The 18,260-nt window shown below is 44.9% G+C and overlaps 6 protein-coding genes across 7 annotated transcripts; 3 read left to right on the top strand and 3 right to left on the bottom strand.

The window, feature by feature from the left end:
• The first annotated feature begins 233 nt into the window (after positions 1–233).
• LOC128300943 (ribonuclease Oy) lies at positions 234–1,893 on the top strand. Its single transcript, XM_053037205.1, has 2 exons — positions 234–351; positions 421–1,893. Exons 1-2 carry the CDS (start codon positions 281–283, stop codon positions 1,298–1,300), a joined length of 951 nt encoding a protein of 316 aa, XP_052893165.1. The 5' UTR covers positions 234–280; the 3' UTR covers positions 1,301–1,893.
• Positions 1,894–1,918: 25 nt separating this feature from the next.
• Positions 1,919–3,454, bottom strand: LOC128300942 (UBX domain-containing protein 1). Of its 2 annotated transcripts, none has more exons than XM_053037203.1 (3): positions 3,208–3,454; positions 2,536–3,129; positions 1,919–2,422 (listed from the first exon to the last, which is right to left on the bottom strand). In XM_053037203.1, the coding sequence occupies exons 1-3, from the start codon at positions 3,255–3,257 to the stop codon at positions 2,116–2,118; spliced, it is 951 nt and encodes a 316-aa protein (XP_052893163.1). In that variant the 5' UTR covers positions 3,258–3,454; the 3' UTR covers positions 1,919–2,115. The 2 variants fall into 2 exon arrangements, with proteins under 2 accessions (XP_052893163.1, XP_052893162.1); XM_053037202.1 differs by having other exon boundaries at positions 1,924–2,461; positions 3,208–3,440.
• A 265-nt stretch (positions 3,455–3,719) lies between these two features.
• Positions 3,720–6,859, top strand: LOC128300491 (general vesicular transport factor p115). Its single transcript, XM_053036567.1, has 2 exons — positions 3,720–3,878; positions 3,966–6,859. The coding sequence occupies exons 1-2, from the start codon at positions 3,801–3,803 to the stop codon at positions 6,519–6,521; spliced, it is 2,634 nt and encodes an 877-aa protein (XP_052892527.1). The 5' UTR covers positions 3,720–3,800; the 3' UTR covers positions 6,522–6,859.
• LOC128300492 (protein phosphatase 1 regulatory subunit 7) lies at positions 6,836–8,580 on the bottom strand. Its single transcript, XM_053036568.1, has 7 exons — positions 8,452–8,580; positions 8,270–8,387; positions 7,999–8,197; positions 7,796–7,924; positions 7,565–7,727; positions 7,198–7,506; positions 6,836–7,121 (listed from the first exon to the last, which is right to left on the bottom strand). The coding sequence occupies exons 2-7, from the start codon at positions 8,283–8,285 to the stop codon at positions 6,948–6,950; spliced, it is 990 nt and encodes a 329-aa protein (XP_052892528.1). The 5' UTR covers positions 8,286–8,387; positions 8,452–8,580; the 3' UTR covers positions 6,836–6,947.
• Positions 8,581–8,875: 295 nt separating this feature from the next.
• Positions 8,876–10,617, top strand: LOC128303217 (magnesium transporter NIPA2). The gene is made up of 2 exons (XM_053040093.1): positions 8,876–9,386; positions 9,569–10,617. The coding sequence occupies exons 1-2, from the start codon at positions 9,140–9,142 to the stop codon at positions 10,435–10,437; spliced, it is 1,116 nt and encodes a 371-aa protein (XP_052896053.1). The 5' UTR covers positions 8,876–9,139; the 3' UTR covers positions 10,438–10,617.
• A 105-nt stretch (positions 10,618–10,722) lies between these two features.
• On the bottom strand, positions 10,723–18,119 carry LOC128303350 (PIH1 domain-containing protein 1). The gene is made up of 4 exons (XM_053040279.1): positions 17,980–18,119; positions 17,797–17,896; positions 11,017–11,765; positions 10,723–10,938 (listed from the first exon to the last, which is right to left on the bottom strand). The coding sequence occupies exons 1-4, from the start codon at positions 18,046–18,048 to the stop codon at positions 10,759–10,761; spliced, it is 1,098 nt and encodes a 365-aa protein (XP_052896239.1). The 5' UTR covers positions 18,049–18,119; the 3' UTR covers positions 10,723–10,758.
• Positions 18,120–18,260: the final 141 nt, after the last annotated feature.

Raw genomic sequence — 18,260 nt, 5'->3', positions numbered from 1 at the left:
ACCTACCACAAGGCATCGATCCTCTATCCCATAATTTACCAATTGCTGAAAATTGTAATCAAAATCTGTTCATAAGGAGCTTGCGCTCTTTCGCATACGGTTGAATTCTATTATTGAATTCGTTAAAGTCGACCAAACTGCTTATCGCTGCGCCCTTCAGGAACGGTAGCACATTCTTCGCATTCTTTTTATGGCTCTGTTTACGCGTCTATGCTATTTACGATCGAAGCATCGTTGTGTGAGGATCAGATCGTGTCGTTCAACGCGAATTACCATCAGTATGGTAAACATGATCTTTCGTATTGCCTGCGTTACGTTTTTCGTGCAATTTTGTGTTGCAGCACCGAGCAGGTGAGTTTGATAAGCGATCTTTGGTCAGTTATAGTGTAGTGGTATTAAAGTGGATTGTTTTTGCAACAGGAGCGATTATGAAGATTCACGGGAAAACTCTGTCGATGGTGTAGGACAGCTGCATCCGTTCGATCTACTCATTTTCACTCAACGATGGCCGATCACCGCTTGCTACGAATGGCGTGAAACGGGCAAAGGCCATATATGTAGTCTACCGACACCTGCAACCGTTTGGACAATTCATGGGATCTGGCCGACGAAGTATAATACAATAGGACCCGCATTCTGTAACAAGTCGGCCATTTTCGATTTATCCCAGCTTACATCGATCGAGCAGCAGCTCAAAGAGCATTGGCTGAATGTGGAGAAAAACAAGCCGGACGATTCACTTTGGGAACACGAATGGTTAAAGCACGGTACCTGTGCCGCCGAGGCCATCGAGCAGCTGAGCACGGAAAATAAATACTTTAGCCAGGGTCTTACCTGGTTGGAGCAACATTCAGTCAATGCAGCTTTTGCCGCGAGTGGAGACATTCAGCCCGGTTACAATTACAGCCTAACGACGCTTAACAAGGCCCTGTTTGATTATTATGGAAAGCATGTAGCGATCGAATGTTTCTTTGATCACAATACACATCTGCAGCTGTTGAACGAGATTCGCATCTGCTTCGACAAGCAGCTTCAATCAGTGGATTGTGACGGTATTGTGGGCATGCAACGTATGACAATATCGAATAACCGCGTTGGCACGGTGATAAGTAACTGTAATGTCGCAAACCCCATCTTTTATCCGAATGCTGCGCCAAAAGATATGGGAGAGAAAGTGCTGGTGGATCCCGCAGCAACGTACGAAACGATTTTTGAAGCTACCGGCGAATACACCGATGGACAAGATAATGGTGAACAGCAAACGTACGAAGTTGTCGAGGTTATTTTAGTTAAGCATTAAAGGATTTGCGATCTGTTGATCGTTGGGCTGGCAAGAATGTATGGTTGGTAAAGCACGATTCAGAGGCCCGCCTGGATTAAATTAAAATCTCGGCTGAAATGTGCTTTTCTCGCAGGCAGGATTAACCATTTCAGTAATAGATAATTCAAGTCCCAAATAATGAAAGCCCACAAACGGTTGGGAAGCAAAATAAATAGTTTTGTTAATCAATTGTAGCTAAATAAAATTGTTTGCACTAACGAATGCATTAAGAATATGGACTGATTTTGAAAAGCGATGATAAAAAACAAAGAAATTAAATACAATGAAGTTTGCTAAAAGACTTTGTACAGGAAGTATTCAGGAATGATTAAGTGGAAATACGCGGTCATGCGGTTGTCATAACTGACCAGAACCTTAGCAAAGGCCACCCAAAACATGTGTTAGATTTTGGTTTCGAGGTCTTGACAATTATCTCTTCCATTCAAGATGGAAAGAACTATTATTGATTGTTCCGACATTACGAATAGCAGCTAGGACAATGCGTCGAAAGTAATTGCCAGACTGTTTTCGTATTGACCGTTACAAAAAATAAACTGATAACGTTGTTAGCTTATGCCGATTTTATGATAATTTTTTTTATAAGATTAAGTTGATTATTACGCTCAATCGGTTGAATAAAAACCTCGATTTCTTCCCAAAACATACACACATTAGTATCGACATTCGCAATCAAAGAGATCGTTTTTATATAGATTTATACCGCAGTTACATCACAAACCGAACCGATAATCGCCTTGGTTAAGGATTTTATACAAACATCTTTGTCTAAATGTCTAGGGTGCTTTTGTTACGATCAGTACCGCGTTCGGCACAAGACCCAGCTTATCCAGCGGCATGTCGTACTCCTCGGCGCTGAACACCTTCTTCGGGAAGTTAGTCATTAGCCCAAAGGACGCATCGATCGAATCCATCTTTTGCTGCACGAACAGCCGCACGGCGCTCAACTGCTGGCCGGCCGGGAACGTTTCCACCAGCTGCGTACCATCCATCATGCGAATCGCAATCTTAGCCGTGGTGTAGGTCTTCGTCTCAGTCGGTTTCGTTGGTGTAGTGGACGTTGGCTTCTGTGCCGGCGAAGGGCTGTTCGTTGTGGAGGTTGGTGATACGGCCGTGGTCTCCCTAAAACAACACGCAATGTACCATTACAAAATATTGTCCAGAAGGAATGGAAACAATTTGACGCCCATACACACCCAGAGGACTCTTTCGCTTTCCGGGCGGCCCGATCTGCCTCAATCTGCACCCGTACACGGTCCCGCGCTTGCTGACTTTCCAGCTTTTCGCGCTTACGCTGGTCCATCAATTTTTTCATCTCCTGTTCCTCCATCTTACGCCGTGCCTCCAGCATATCCTTGCCAGATTTAATGCGCAGCCGCTCCCGCTCCATTGCTTCCTTCTTTTCGTTTTCCTCCCGTTCCTGCCGCTTGCGGCGCATCTTCTCCTCTAGCAGGGCGAGCTGCACCTTCTTCTCTTCCTCCGTGAGCGGTTTCTTCTCCTCGGTCGATTCCGAGAAGCTGCTGTGTTCCGTTTTGGCCGCATGGAACTCTACCTCCTCCTTGGATTTAAACAACTTGCCACACTCGTCGCATTTGAGCGATTTCGCTACGGCCGCCGATTGCTCGTCTGTCGATCCTCCAGCCGATGTGTCATCCGGTGTTTCAGTAACCGAGCTCGTGCTATCACCAGCCGCATCGGACGCGGGTGGCAGTGGTTCGTCAGCGTGCGCAAGCAACCATTCCATGGCCTGTTCTACACCTTTGTTGTTGGTCACTTCGAGCGCTCGTTCACTGTTGAAAATAGAGGAATCACAAGTAAGGAGGGCTGCATTAATGGGAAAGGAACATTTTGTACGCCAAGTTGCTTACGCCTTCTCCTTGGGAAAGCCCATATCTATCAACGTTTGAATATCGGACATGGTATAGCTTAACACAAACTATTCGAACTAGCACAAGCACTATTAAAATAAGTGGGAGATGTCTGTTTTTTACAATCACGGTAATGTGCAATTTTCTTGTAAACCAAACACCGTTGTGGTTGACAGTTGTTAACATACTCAGCATGACAGTGGAAAATGTCAACACCGATTTTCAAACCTTGCCTTGTGCATCATCGACTGGAGAGCAAGTTTGGTTTTTTACCACTTTTTGGCACATTCAAGAGTTAATTTAAGCATATTCTTGTTCTCCTAAAAAAGGCTAAACTATTATGTATCGGCGTTCATTTCAAAGTCATAGCGACGATTTTGTCCGATTGGTTTGGTTCCACCCAGTAAACACCTTATCACCCCAATTGTCAAAACAGAAACAATCGCTCGCCACCGAAAATATTGACGTGTACCATTTCTAGGCAGTGAGCAGGAAAGCAGCGATTTGGTGTGAAAAATTATAGTTTTGCTTGGAAAGTACCTGCAGAACGGAGTGTTTAGTGGGTAGCTGTCGTTCGTCTGTTCGCCACCGGAATGAACTTCCTTAAAAGTGGCCTACAAACTGTGCTCGGTTCACAGCAACCGAGCCAAGCGCCCAGCGGCGCAGAAACGGTAAGCATTCCTCCTCATTCGAAAAAAGATCCTTATGTTACGTCCAGCACACACACGCATTTCATGAGCTTTCTTTGCCCGTTCTAGGTGGAACTTTTAGTGGAACGTGTCACATCGTCCACCTTGCTAGATGACCGCCGAGACGCATGCCGGGCTTTGAAAGCCCTTTCGAAAAAATATCGCATCGAAGTAGGCATCGGTATGAACGCGATGCTCCAGGTGCTTGAGACGGATCGAACAGATTGTGAGATTATCGGGTATTGTTTGGACACGCTGTGCCATGTCACATCGCCGGAACAGTTCGAAGAGGAAGAAGACAACCCAAACGTAACGGCCAACATCGGTGAACAGTTTACGGAAATTTTCATCAAAAACTCGGACAATGTGTGCCTGGTGTTGGGGTGTCTGGAGGAGTACGATTTTCGTGTACGGTGGGCTGCAATCAAACTGCTCACCAACCTGCTGGCTAACCGACCAAAGGAAATACAGGAGATCGTGCTCGTCAGTCCGATGGGTGTGTCGAAGATGATGGATTTGCTGATCGACAGCCGGGAGGTGATTCGGAACGATGCGTTGCTGCTGATGATACAGCTGACGAAGGGTAATGGAAACATTCAGAAGATTGTCGCGTTTGAAAATGCGTTCGATCGATTGCTGGACGTTATTAAGGAGGAAGGTTGTTCGGACGGTGGAATTGTGGTGGAAGACTGCCTGATATTGATGCTTAACCTACTGAAGAATAATCCAAGCAACCAACAGTTCTTCAAGGAAGGTTCATACATTCAACGATTAGCACCGATGCTGGAACTCTCCACCGATCAGGATCAGGCGGGTATGAGTCCGCAGAAGGTCTCGAATCTGCACTGTATGCTGCAGGTTGTGCGGGCACTCGTGTGTCCCAGCAATCCCCAACAGGTGATCAGCTCATGCCAGAAAGCAATCCGAAGTTCGGGGTTACTTTCGGCCATATGTAACATTATTATGGCGAGTGGAGTGCCACCGGATTTGCTGATCGAAACGATCAATACAATCGCAGAAGTGATTCGTGGTGATGGACAAAACCAGGATTACTTCAACTCGTTCATTGCACCGTGCGATCCACCGCTGTCGGCCATCGTTCTGTTACTGATGTCGATGGTCAATGAGAAGCAACCACTTTCACTACGTTGTGCCGTACTTTACTGCTTCCAGAGCTATCTGTATCGCAACGAAGGTGGACAGACGTCACTGGTTAAAACACTGCTGCAATCGTCTGAGCAAACGACATCCATTACCAGCGGCCAGCTGCTCTGTCGCAGTCTGTTCAGTACGGACCCACTCTCGAACTGGTTTGCGGCCGTTTCGATGAGCCACGCACTGCTGGAGAATCCGGCCCAAAAGGAACAACTGCTCCGTGTGGTGCTGGCCACCTCTCACGCCAAACCCGTCTCACTGCTGGAACAGTGCAATCAGCTGCTGCAACAGGCAAATTGTAAGTTCCAGAGCAAAGTCGGCTTACTGATGCTGCTGTCCGTGTGGTTAAGCCACTGTCAGCTTGCCGTGCGTACATTCCTCTCCATCCCGGGTACGGTTGCTTATCTCACCGGGCAAATATCGGCAAACGAGCACGGAGACAACGAATATCTGGTGCAGGGATTGTGCGCCTTCCTGATGGGCATCTGCATCCAGTTCAACGATAACAGCGTGCAGGAGCATCAGCGCGAATTCCTCTGCCAGCTGCTGGTCAAGCGTATCGGTCTCGACACCTACAACAAAAAGCTGGGCGAAGTGTCCAAGCATGAAAATTACAGCAAATCGGCCAAACAGCCACAGATACGCATTGCGGCGACTACCGATCTATTGCTGGATTACGAATTTTGTCGCCTTTTCAAAGCGCTCGAAGCGGTCATTACTAAAACGATGAACGGTTTCAGCTCTGGGGGAGAAAACATTACCGAGCTTACCCTGAGCCAGGAAGCGTCCGGTTTGGTGGCACAGTATAAAGACATTATCCGGGAGCAGGATGCGAGACTTCAGGCACTCCAGCAGCAACTCACACACGCTGAAGCGAAAGTACTGGAGCTGACCGGTGCATTGGAACATTCGCAATCCAGCAATGGACAACTGCAGGATCAGAACATACTGCTGAAGGCACAACTCCAGGCTGCGTCTGATATGCGCCAGCAGGCCATTGTCTCCTCTTCCGCATCTTCCCCACTACACTTGCTACCGGCTCAGGGCGATCAGCAGGAAACACTCGAAAAACGACTGTCGATGCTAACGCTAGAGCAGCAAACGGATCGAGCGAAAATCGTCTATTACGAGTCGGAGAACAGTCGCCTGCTGGGTGAGCTGGATCAGCTGCGGTTGCGTGTTACCGTGGCGGAAAGTAAAGCGAACGAATCCGGTACAGATCTGGATAAGCTTCGAAAGGACCAGGAAGATCTGCTCGAACTGTTGACCGATCAGGAGAGCAAGCTGCAACGCTACCGAATGGAACTGAAGCGCGTGACCGGCCAATCGTTCGACGAGGACGACGACGAAGATGATGAGCTGCAGGCGATAGAAGCAAACGATGGTGAGAGCAACAAAGAAGCGTCAACTACCACCACCACCGCGATCAACAACAATGCTTCCATCTATCCGGGAGGATTTGTGTGCTAACTAAACGACGATATCCCGTCACCATTTTGCAATGCTTTAACCGTTTGAAATGATCGATCGCTTCATTGAGGATCTACTTCCGCTTCGTATTACTTTGCTATTCGATAGAAACAACAAACACACATACATTTTGCCAATGCAATAGAGAGAACCAATAAAAGGACTTTTCAATTACGAACGAAACTAGCCGAGGATGTACATATTAGCCACTTAGCCAGTAGTACGTTTGAGTTAATATTATTAACCGTTAACAGTATGTATACACATTCAGCAGGCAAAACCAAGCAACCAAACCAATAAAGGCGACATTAAATTTACCAAACCACCCTGCTGGTTTACTGAGTGTTTGTAATACAATTATTGGGACCTAGTTTTATTTAATTCCTGCCCTCAAGACACATAAAAAAGTACATTTGCATTATACTGCTAACGGCAGAGTGTCGCATCAATCTTTTGCAACCAAGGCACGGCAAGCTTGAGCTTTCGTCGATAGTTAACATCGTTTGCGACCGGATTGCGCTCCAGATAGACCGTCGCAAGACGCTTATTGCTGGCAAGCTTATCCACGCAACTCCATTCCGATACGCCATTATCGTTCATCTGGCATTCGAGAGAATACATGCACATTTTAGTTAGGCGATACATTTATGGACAAACTGGAAAAGCCACAACTTACCCAAAATTCTTCGAGCTGTTGCAAATGTTCCAAGTTATCGATGCGCTTCACCCGGTTCTTTGCCAGGTCGAGCGTTTCGAGCTGTTTGTTTTGGTCCAAATTTTCAATCGTCTCAATACCATTCTCGGACAGATACAGCTCCGTCAGATTGACTAACTGGTCGAGGTTTTCGATCTTTGTTAACCGGTTGCACTGCAGGCTTAAACATTCCAGCTTGACCAGCTTGTCGAGATTTTCGATTTTCGTTATCTTGTTCTTGCCCAGATAGAGATGGGTCATGTTGGTTAGATTGTCGAGGTTTTCAATTTTCTGTTCAGACGAAAGACATTAGCAGTTGTCCATTTAATGCAGGAAGTCTTTAACATACCCGGATCTTATTATCTCCCAGCTCCAGCATGGTCAGACTGCTGAAATGGTCCAGATTTTCGATCAACGATATACGATTAGCACACAGGAACAGCTTTCGCAGATTGGTCAGCGTGGAAAGGTTCTTGATCTGATGCAATCGATTGAAGCTGACGTCGAGCATTCTTTTGAGGGGACGGAAAGCAAAAAAGGGTGTTAGATTTGCACTTTGACCGCGCGAGAGTTTACGTACTCCAGGTTGACAAGTTGGTCTAAGTTTTCCAACTCCGTAATCTGATTGTCGTACAGCTCGAGCTCGATCAGTGAAGTAAGATGGTCCAGGTTTTCGATTTTTTTTATCAAATTCCATCGCAGGTATAGTCTAAAACGTGTGCAAATATGATTCATCGGTTAGAGTGCTTTCCCTCGCTTGAATTCCTTCCACTCCGCACTTACCGTTCAAGTTTTGTTAGCGGTTCGAGGTTTTCAATCTTCCCAATGCGTCCATGATTCAAATCGACCTCGGTCGTTTCAGGATCGATTGTTATTACGTCCTCCATCTTTACGATCTCATGTTCGGCCACCACTCCCGCCCCCGGTGGGCGTTCTTCATCGACCGTGGGAGAATCGGGTCGCTGTTGTTGTTCTTGTTGATCTGCCACAGAATTTTCACAAGAACGCGTATGATTAACTGCAACTGTATTATAACTCGGGGAAACATTCTTACCATCGTTAGCACTCATTCTCGCGAAGGGCGATCAATACTTTTCAATCAGCAAACAGCACGCGCCTGTGAATTGTTCCAAACAGTTCTCTGCACCGCAAGTTTTGTTGATGCGCTAAAACTAAAACAATAGAACGTCAGACTGGAACAGCTTATAACATATGATACACACGCGTTTTACGAACCTGTATTGATAAACCACACGTTTATCTTTACCTTACTATTTCGAAAGCGGCAAAATGATACCAAATATTGTAAAAATTACAAAATGCTAACAAATGCTGTGTACAATCCGCGACCGATATGAATCATATTTCGAACGGGTTGGGCCATACAACATTTCAGACCCGCCATGTTGACGTTAACCTAGAGAGTCTAAAAACAGCCAAGTTTAGTTTATGAAACACCTTTTACTTTTTGTTCTATCGTGCATTTTTAAGCTTGATATTATTCAATAAAACGAGTAGAATTATTCTTGAAGATTAAATCATCCCAAATGGAGCTGATTTTTAGCTGAGACGGTTTAGAACACGATGGATTCAGAGGTGACAGTAGCCCATGTGAGCTAACCTGGCTGTTGCTCATTTTCAACAAAGCTGCACTAATCAGATCAAAGCGTAAACAAAACATTCAGCGAGCAGAATCTGTTTGGAACTAAAATAAAAGTCCACACTTCTCCACTTACTTCTGTGCGTTATTTTTCCGCGTTCTTCTACTGTTATATTTTTTATCGTTTTGTGCGGTACATTCCGAAAATGTGTAACCCATTGTGACGTAGTGCATCGACAATCATAACCTGCAGAAAGCGAATCATCACCACCCTACAAAGGGCAAGAGGAATCAATTAAGGGGTCATCACAAACAACGTGAAAAATGCCTTCCCCCCAGCAAGGGTCGCTCCTGTCCCAGAAAGCCCCTCCGAGCATCGACGAACTGTACATGGAGCGCGATTTCTACATAGGCCTAGGGTTGGCCCTGTCCAGCAGCATTTTCATTGGATCTAGCTTTATCATCAAGAAAATTGGTCTCCTGCGGCTGTCCCGGGTCGGATCGGTCCGTGCCAGTGCCGGTGGGTTTGGCTACCTACGCGACTGGATCTGGTGGGCCGGCCTTATCTGCAGTAAGTACAAACAAACTCACCCCATCCCGTGACTCATTGCAAGAACATTCATCGCTCATCTGTGTGGGGTATGCGCGAAGCGAGAGAATTTGATAAGGCCTACTACGTTTATGATTAGAGATACACAGCTAGTCGGATCCTGTTCCTCTCCCTAATACCCTGCTGTTTCTTCTTCCTCACAGTGGGCGTTGGAGAGGCGGCCAACTTTGCAGCTTATGCTTTCGCGCCGGCTTCGCTCGTTACGCCGCTGGGGGCACTCAGCGTGATTGTGGCCGCCGTCATGGCGTCCAAGTTTCTCAAGGAACGATTGAACCTGCTCGGCAAGCTTGGCTGCTTTCTATGCATAGTTGGATCGACGATCATCGTCATACATTCACCGAAAGAGGGCGAAGTGGAGGATCTTAACCTTCTGATGGATATGCTGCAAGATCCAACCTTCATTACGTACGTTGTGCTGATTCTTGCCCTGTCACTGTTCATCGGATGCTGCGTTGGACCGCGATATGGTCACAAGCACGTCACCGTGTACATCCTGCTGTGTTCGGCTATCGGCAGCCTTACGGTAATGTCCTGCAAAGCGCTCGGACTCGCCCTGCGCGATACCCTCTCCGGCAAGTCGAACGATTTCGGCATGTGGCTTCCATACTTCCTCATCATTGTGACGGTCGTGTTTGTGGGCATACAGGTGAACTACCTCAACAAAGCGCTGGACATATTCAACACAAGCATCGTGACACCGATCTACTACGTCATCTTTACGACGCTGGTCATTACGGCATCGGCGATTCTTTTCAAGGAATGGCGCCACATGCGTGCCGAAGACATTATCGGCGATTTGTGCGGATTTTTCGTCGTGATCGTCGCAGTGATACTGCTGAATGCGTTCCGCGAGATGGACATTAGCTTGAGCGATGTGAAAGGTATTATGCGACCGAAGCGGGAACTGTTGCACTCATCACACAAGGGTGCTCAGTACGAGGACTATCTGAACGACAACGAAGAACGAGGCCCACTGAAGCCACAGTACGGCACGAATTATCTGAATGCGTAACGGCAAACGAATGGCGTCCGCTCGGTGGGCGATGGCGCTAGCAATGTGTTACATTTTGTACGGGAAACAGCCAAGTTGAACTTGAAGCAAGTGTAAAAAGACCAAATATTTAGGACAGCTTCAACTAAATTATAAACGAATGAAGATACACAGAAGGTTATTGTTTTGGAGAATACTATTTTGCAAAGAAATTCTTATCAGACAGCAGGATGAAGATTGATCTCTCTTCCGCCAACTATGCCTCGCCAATCTCTTAAAGAACCAGTAACGGTTACATCAAAAAAAGGAACAATCTGTACGTATGTTGGCCACCTCGTGTCATTAAGCATATAAAACCGGCATCGTTACTTGCAGAATTTTGGTTGTGCTATCGAAATGGGCCTCCACTTTGCTCTCATCGATACGATAGTCCACGAACACGTCGAGCAGGTAGCCTTTCTTGCGTGCTTCCAACAGAATGCGATCTTCTCCAACGTCCAGCGTAATCTCGCTCGATGAAACCTATTCCAAGCAATAAGAAAACAGATTTACCGGTGATCTTCAAAGAGCTAATAAAGCCACCTCCCCTGCAACACTTACACAATCCGGCAGATAAAATTCGCCTATTAAGCGCTTCGCTTTTCCGGCCGGGGGTTCACGGAACAGCTTGCTTTCCGGTTTCTTTGTAGCGGCCTGCGCAATTGCCACCTTTGTTGGGTCGGGCACGTAAGGCGTATCTTCGGACGTGCTTACCGGCACCACCGTGCGCGAACTGTTCCTTTCGTTCTTTACCGTTTTGACCGTTCCCGCATCGATCTCCTCAATGAGTGGCTTTCTCCCTTCGTTTGCTTGCGACCCCATAAGTGGTCTCGGATTATCAAGCTCACTTAACAAGGCTCGATCCTCAGCCGATGGACTCGGATAGCTTTCGATCACCTGCCTCACGTCCCGGTTCTGAATGTTGTGCGGGATCAATCGGTCCATGAACTTTTTGTTCTTCAGTATGCGAAAGTTGCTCTCGTCCAGCGATGTGTCGTACTTGTTTTCCAGCCCATCGAACAGCACGGTAATGAGGAACTCGCGCAACAACCCACCCGATTCAATCTTGGCGAAGAAATTCGCATTTATCGCTATATCACACACCTGGCAGCTTTGGTTCGATTTGTCCTGTGTCTGGCGCGGAACGGTTATGCTCATCGGTATGCGGTATGAGTTGGGTTCCCAATAGTTCAGGACGCGGATCAGCTGGTCGTCGGTGATGTCGCGCGGTGCCGGAATACTATCCGTCTGGCAGAGATTAATGAAAAACTTTTCCTTCGATCCCTTCTTGAATGTTTTGATGCAGAATCCTAAAAGCGAATAAAGAAATATTGAATTAGTTACAGGTTTTAACTAACATTTTCTACAATAACAATAACAATACATTACAATAACAATAAACAAAAGAAATATCTGTATGTTGTACCTAGACAATCTTCTGAAGAGTCATGAAAAATCTTTGAGGAGTCATGGATCGTAAAAATAGAGACTAAATGGTATTAAACGATTGATATAAGCAATGAAGGACCAATATGAAGTCTTACAAGTCCCAATATTATAACAAAGCTTGTTCTGACCCAGTATCAATCGATTTTTAGTGGAAAATGATGAATGACCTAATAGCTTTTGAAGCTATTCTACAACTAACGAAAAGGGCATGTGCACACCATTAAAAGCAAAGAATAATAAGTCTATTACAATTAAATGACACTCATTTGGGGTCAACAGTCCCGGAAAACATATGATCAATCAAACAGACTGTCGAGATCTGTACGCTCATACATATCCTGATAAGAATTATCAAATCCTGCGCGATCGTGAACCTGACCGGCCAACCATATGCCATTAGAAACAACTAGAAATAACACAAAACAACCACGAGCGAAACAAATTTTGAAGGCTGTGTGCAAACCTCCCTTCCTCCCTCCCAAAAAAAAGACCGGTACAATGACTGGCTAAAATTGTTCGTCATCGGACGCTTCTAAACGACTGCAACCACTTGGTGCGTTTCATGACGTTATCCGCGACGTGCTCAGCGCGCCACTTTTGCCGTGAATGAATGCAACGATGACGTTATCGGGGCGAAGCGCCGAACCGCGCGATACGGGAAAGCGCACACGCACCGACCACGCCGAATAGCCGAAGCCATAGAACGACGACCAACCACACCGGCGGTGTAACATGAGGCACGATTCCCACCCCTTTTCGCAGGTAGGTTTGTTATTTTGTAGTAGTGGCTTCCTACCGAACTTGGCGCAGTTTTGGGGACAAATACAATCTTACAATATCGATGATATCCGATGAACCGATAATAACGGACAGCGCGTGTTATGTGTCTTTCGTTCACAAATATTATGTTTCCCACACGAACGTTCTAAAATGTAATAAGACATAATGTTTAGTTTCGTTTCGGCTATTTCAAGACCTAATTAGAATATGTAGAGAGAAAGAAAGCTCATTAATAATGTGTGGCAAAAGGGGTAGCGCCACCCCCACACGTGTGACCAAAAAAGCTTGCGTTCGTAGGCCCATCATCATGTATTATGTGGGTGCTGGTGCAGGGTTTTACAGAATAAAACAACTCCCACTGTTGGGTAAAGAACTCAATTATTAATTTTCTTCTAAAATGTCAATAAAGTCGCAGAGTGACCGACACCCAGGAACTATAGATCGATCATGAAACGGTAATAAACTATTGGCCCTAAGATGGATTCATTGAAGTTTAAAAAAAAGAACTTATTCCTGAAATGGATGGTAACAGGGAATCAGCAATTGATCAAATGCGACAATATTATGCGTAAACGATCTTGATCAAAGCGCAATGAAGCAGTTCGAACATCGGCTCAAACCTGGACTAACGGACAGAAAGGTTTTACTGTATGTTTGGTGGGTCTGGCAGAGAATCATTTATTGTGAGTTGCTTCTGTATGTACTTAATTCTGAGCTCTCTATATTTAAGTCTGGACCGGTTGATGCTAAGAAATCAGATCTCACCCGTCTGAAGAAATTCGGCAGCAACTTAAAGAGCTTGGTTGGAAAGTTCAAGCTCCAAGCTATTCAGGACCAGGCCCCCAGGAAGCAAACATCCTGGGAGTGATATGAAGTTGGGATCGGAGAATTTACATTCAACGGGGATGCCCTCTAGTAAGAGATTTGTTTGAGAGAGACATTATTGAGCTGCCTTTAAAATGCCAGCAAACTATATAATACGCGGTGCACATTTGCTCCAACTAAAGCCACGAATTTTAGACAAAATGAATCGGTTTCTTTTTCCCTAACCTAATAAATAAAATCGGTAGAAAATTGTTGATCTACTCATCCGATAAACTTGAATTAGTGCTAAGGAATGAAGCAACACTGACGAGGAATGAAGATCAAGGCCAAATAGGGAGAAGATAAAGCGGAATGAAACGCGCACTACTAGGAATGAATTATGCGCTACATTGTCGTATAAAACCCTGCAAAAGCCGCAGCATTGGTCGTTGGATGGCTACGTGTGTTGGTGTGTGAAGTCGCTGATGGTGATTATTTTGTAGGCATAGGGCCGGTCACCGAGATCGCGGAGAACCGAATCAAAGTTTCGCGGTGTTTCAGTTCATCCGGAACGGACGCACCAAGCGGACACACGAGCGACCTGCTCGGCACAGTGATCTCAGGCTCGTTTCACGTAGTTTGTACGGTGTTGTGAATTTTCTACTGTGACAAATAAAACAATAGGATGTAAGTAAATGCATGAATGGTTCATTAATGTTTGGTCGTCAAATTTCGTTGTTTTATCGCTTATCGCCGTGCTGCAATAAAGGTGAAGTACAATCGATTATAAGCGTGATGTTATACAAGGAAGGTTAAGCTTAGTGATTGTAATTGATGCCAGACTTGAGTTTTGCAGGTGAAGTGAAGTGAGTATTTTGAAATTGGTTCAAACGCCACTTGCTGAACAAATTTCGCCCATTCTAATGTTGAGTACATCACACCCATCTGGGCGCTACGAAACCCGGGGAAAGACCACGTGTCTCATTGAACTCGCATTTAAATATACTTATCTACGTACCCACCACCTGGGAACGGTTGACAACAGATTAGTATTGGATTGTTTTTGCCACAGTTTCATACATGGGACTGGTATATATTTAAATCAATCCCACATCGATACGAGGCTGCGAGACAACCGAAGTGGATGATGAGTTCTTCCCTATATCAACATTGTGCAATATGTTCAACCGCCGCCTGTTCAATGACCAAACTGACCATTTGTGAGCAATTCTTTTCGATACCATTGGCGGGAATCGATGGAACGGGTGAAAAACGACTAGAAAAACACGATGGCCATTAGTTAAACGTATACCTCCCCCTTCCCAGTGGGCCGGTTAACCCAATATTAGATGGACGCACATATGCATAGTCTGGCTAGGTGGAGAATGGAACATGAATTATTAGTGTGATGGCGCTCACATATAGCCGCAATTCTATTAACAATCGAATTAAATTGTGACTGTGGAACGAATGTATTACGTGTGTGTGTGTGTGTGTTTGGACATGTTTCGGTGGTGGCTTTCTCGTGACAATCATCGTTAATCGTGTGTGCACCGTCGTGTGTGAATCCGTTCCAACGTAACAATTATTCTTAAATGATTGGGTACTGGCGGCCGCGCGAATTAGTGTGATTGAATTGCGAATATGTTGGAAGCTGCGCGTGTGGAAGCTGATTGAAAAGATATTTAAATTGTGAACAAAACGGAATAGCGAAAACGAGGAAGATTCGCTGTGGATCTACTCGACGATCTTCTCTTCGCTGCGTTGAAGCACCCCCCGGGTAAATGTCGAAAGATCTTCGTAAAACAAAATTGCACAGAAACAAAAAAAAGCTGTACAGGGAAGCAAACAAAATACGACTAAAAGCAAACGCAACACGTTCAGCTTCGATCGTGGTTGTAAGATCGCGTATATGTCAGCCAGAACAGTTCCTAACCGCACACAAAAAACCATCTACCTCAACCAAGAATACAATGAAACAAACAAACAAAAAACTCCACACTCCAAACGAAAATTATGTCTCATCAGTCGTTTGATTCATCCAAATCCGGTCTAGCTCTTTGGCAGGAGTTTACAATATTGGAAATATCAGCATCCAATGTTCTGTGCTGATATTTTTCATCAGAGCGGATCCTCGGCGTGTGTTTCATGGTTGAGAAGATCATTAGCTAAAAATGAATTGAACGAATGAACTTTGCGGGAATTCGACCCCACAAAACACTGCCCACCGTAAACCGCAGGCCGAGAGAACAAGCTTTGCATAACCGCTCGGAACAACATATTCAAATTCAACGAACTTTCAACCGTATGTGAGCACTTAATTTGGAACACAACACGTATGGAAAGTAAACATAAATGTAGCGGGCGCGTGTGAGTGTGTTTCAGGCACTTTCGGGCAGAACACAAGAGTAGTGATTTATTAAATTTACGTATGACGGATCAGGAACAATACATTGGCCAGTGTAAACCCATCGTAAACGCGAACCCGGCTGTTGTATGAACCTATGGTTAAGCGTTAAAAGGTGTCTCCGCGTTAGATATGTGGCAAACCAGTGTGAGCATATGTACATAATGTTGTTGGAACTCCCCCACCAAAAAATGTACACCGCACCTAAGGACGGATCAAGTGCGGAAGATCAAAAGGCGATACAACAAATGGATTTTTGAGGGGAATAGCAACGAACAGCAACTTAAAACTCGTTCTTCTCACAGTTCTAGCGAAAAAAAAGAGATGCGTAACGAAACCGAAAGAATCCGTCAAGGCAAAGCCACCATCAGCGCGCGCGATGGGTGAAGTGCTAAAGAGATGATCGCGACACACGACGCAATGACTGGGCAGAAATTAGTTAGATTCGCAGGTTCATGCATGATCATGAAACGTTCGCTTGGCTGCGGTAGGAAAGCAGACAGATTGTGCGGTGCTTCTGGCCCGTTTTTTTGTTGCCTTGTGTGATGATGTGTTGCACTTTTGCAATGCTGATGGATGATGACTTTTCCGGTCAGCAGAGTAATGCAATAATCGCCTATGAGTACCTCAACCGGAAAGCATCTTCTATGGGGCGGGTATTCGGTAATTTTCATCCAATTCCCACACGCTTTGGGTTTGCTATTTTTCCTTTGCGACTTGTCGCGAGCCGATGTTTTTGTGTGCGTCATGATAAGAACTCTTCAACCATTATCAGCTGTTGATGAGGTTTGAGAGAGGCGTCATGTGTTGGCTCGGTTGATACATTGTTCCTGGTGTATTTTTTTAGATGCTCATGCCTATTTTCATGATAACAGCTGATTTCTAATGCACTCAGCGAGCCACATGACATTGTGGTTGCATTTTCCGTATTGTATCCAATACAACGGACAGTAAAAGCATAGCATATATAAATAGTGAGTTTTTCATGTTTTAATTTACACAATGAGGTAGTATGATTTTCTAACAAGTGGTCAAAGGTTTGTTCAACGTAGTCCGTTGACGCTTAGAAATGGAGGAGCTTTGAAAAAAGAAACCTTGAACAAAATGTTCATAGTGACACTACGATAAGAGACAAACACGCCTTAAGATAAGCAGACGAACTCATTAATGAGCCGGTCGTTCTGCTATAAGCTTCTGGTATCATTTGGCACGCTCCGGCTATATTTGCTACAGGTCTACAACTCTCTGTCCTACTTTTATTTATGTACTATTGTATTGCACAACGTTATACGTTAAGATATATTCCATGTGTTTGTCTTACTACACACAGGCATGAGATAATTCCTGACAGGGATACTAGTAGCATGGAACGTATCCATTGAAAGAGACATAAAATCGATTTTATAACACGATAATAATTAATCATCCTCATCAACAACAACAACATGTGATAAGATTTCATCAATTCAAATAATTTCTTCATCGAAACGGTAGCATCTGGGAGATATAATTTTCATTAAGTTTTGTTGTCACGAATGCGAATAGGTGACGGGTTTGTGACGAAATATTGCGAAACAAAGTTGATTTGCATTCAAGAGCAACTACCGTTTGTGCATTCTCGGTGATTAGTGTTTCTTATCGTTAGCACACGCTTTAAGGTGCATCGTCCCAGTTTTCAGCTGTGTATATAGCTATCAGTCGACCCCCATAGAATGCGATATTCTTTAATAACATTGTTGTTGTTGTTTTGTAACAATTTGAATTCCAAGCGTACAATATTCGTAAACAATAAGCGTAAAAGAGATAACATTTTCGAGGGATTTTAATAGCGTTATTAACAGCTTATCAGTATTCCCATTTACACCGCTTTCGACCAAACGAAACTGTCCATGCTCACTTACCTGGTGTTGGTTTTACAATCTTAGACCGCCCACTACTGATGTCGTCGGCCAGTTCCGCTACCGGTGCCAGAAAGTTTTCCAACTGTTCCTCGGCTTCATTCTACGAAACAGGGAAGCGGTGTCATGTTAGTGAAGCTGCTGCTTCCCTCGTTCAGGTGGATCACCTCGGATCAGGTGGCTTACCTTCACGATTTTTAAACTCTTTTCCAGTCCGTTTCCATCGAGAAGAATACTTTTGGATGACCCACTCATTTTTAATCAAGATTCTACACCAAATAACACCTTGTACTTGTACGAAAAAAAAACTTTCTGCACTTGCTTGCTGGTACTGAACTTGTTTGGAGAAATGTCAAAATTGCAGGGTTGCTCAACCGCTCCCAAACACACTGTGGGACAATGTAAAATAGATTTACGTCAAAATACTACTTTTCACATTCAAATTAATTTACGGCATTCTCTCAACT

Source organism: Anopheles moucheti, chromosome 3 (genome assembly GCF_943734755.1).
Source record: "Anopheles moucheti chromosome 3, idAnoMoucSN_F20_07, whole genome shotgun sequence".
NCBI lineage: Eukaryota > Metazoa > Arthropoda > Insecta > Diptera > Culicidae > Anopheles > Anopheles moucheti.
The sequence above is the reverse complement of the archived record's forward strand: the minus strand, read 5'-3'. Positions and strand labels throughout refer to the sequence as shown.

Excerpts from the sequence above, each read along its gene's own strand:
- LOC128300943 (XM_053037205.1), top strand. The coding sequence starts at position 281 with ATGGTAAACATGATCTTTCGTATTGCCTGCGTTACGTTTTTCGTGCAA. Across the intron at positions 352-420 it reads TGTGTTGCAGCACCGAGCAG|GAGCGATTATGAAGATTCAC; the intron begins GTGAGTTTGATA and ends TTTTTGCAACAG.
- LOC128300942 (XM_053037202.1), bottom strand. The coding sequence starts at position 3,257 with ATGTCCGATATTCAAACGTTGATAGATATGGGCTTTCCCAAGGAGAAG. Across the intron at positions 3,130-3,207 it reads GGCTTTCCCAAGGAGAAGGC|TGAACGAGCGCTCGAAGTGA; the intron begins GTAAGCAACTTG and ends TATTTTCAACAG. Across the intron at positions 2,462-2,535 it reads AAAGCGAAAGAGTCCTCTGG|GGAGACCACGGCCGTATCAC; the intron begins GTGTGTATGGGC and ends GTGTTGTTTTAG.
- LOC128300491 (XM_053036567.1), top strand. The coding sequence starts at position 3,801 with ATGAACTTCCTTAAAAGTGGCCTACAAACTGTGCTCGGTTCACAGCAA. Across the intron at positions 3,879-3,965 it reads CGCCCAGCGGCGCAGAAACG|GTGGAACTTTTAGTGGAACG; the intron begins GTAAGCATTCCT and ends TGCCCGTTCTAG.
- LOC128300492 (XM_053036568.1), bottom strand. Across the intron at positions 7,728-7,795 it reads GACCAACTTGTCAACCTGGA|AATGCTCGACGTCAGCTTCA; the intron begins GTACGTAAACTC and ends TCCCCTCAAAAG. Across the intron at positions 7,122-7,197 it reads AACAGCTCGAAGAATTTTGG|ATGAACGATAATGGCGTATC; the intron begins GTAAGTTGTGGC and ends CTCGAATGCCAG.
- LOC128303217 (XM_053040093.1), top strand. The coding sequence starts at position 9,140 with ATGCCTTCCCCCCAGCAAGGGTCGCTCCTGTCCCAGAAAGCCCCTCCG. Across the intron at positions 9,387-9,568 it reads GTGGGCCGGCCTTATCTGCA|TGGGCGTTGGAGAGGCGGCC; the intron begins GTAAGTACAAAC and ends TCTTCCTCACAG.
- LOC128303350 (XM_053040279.1), bottom strand. The coding sequence starts at position 18,048 with ATGAGTGGGTCATCCAAAAGTATTCTTCTCGATGGAAACGGACTGGAA. Across the intron at positions 17,897-17,979 it reads AGAGTTTAAAAATCGTGAAG|AATGAAGCCGAGGAACAGTT; the intron begins GTAAGCCACCTG and ends CCTGTTTCGTAG. Across the intron at positions 11,766-17,796 it reads GATTGTAAAACCAACACCAG|GATTCTGCATCAAAACATTC; the intron begins GTAAGTGAGCAT and ends ATTCGCTTTTAG.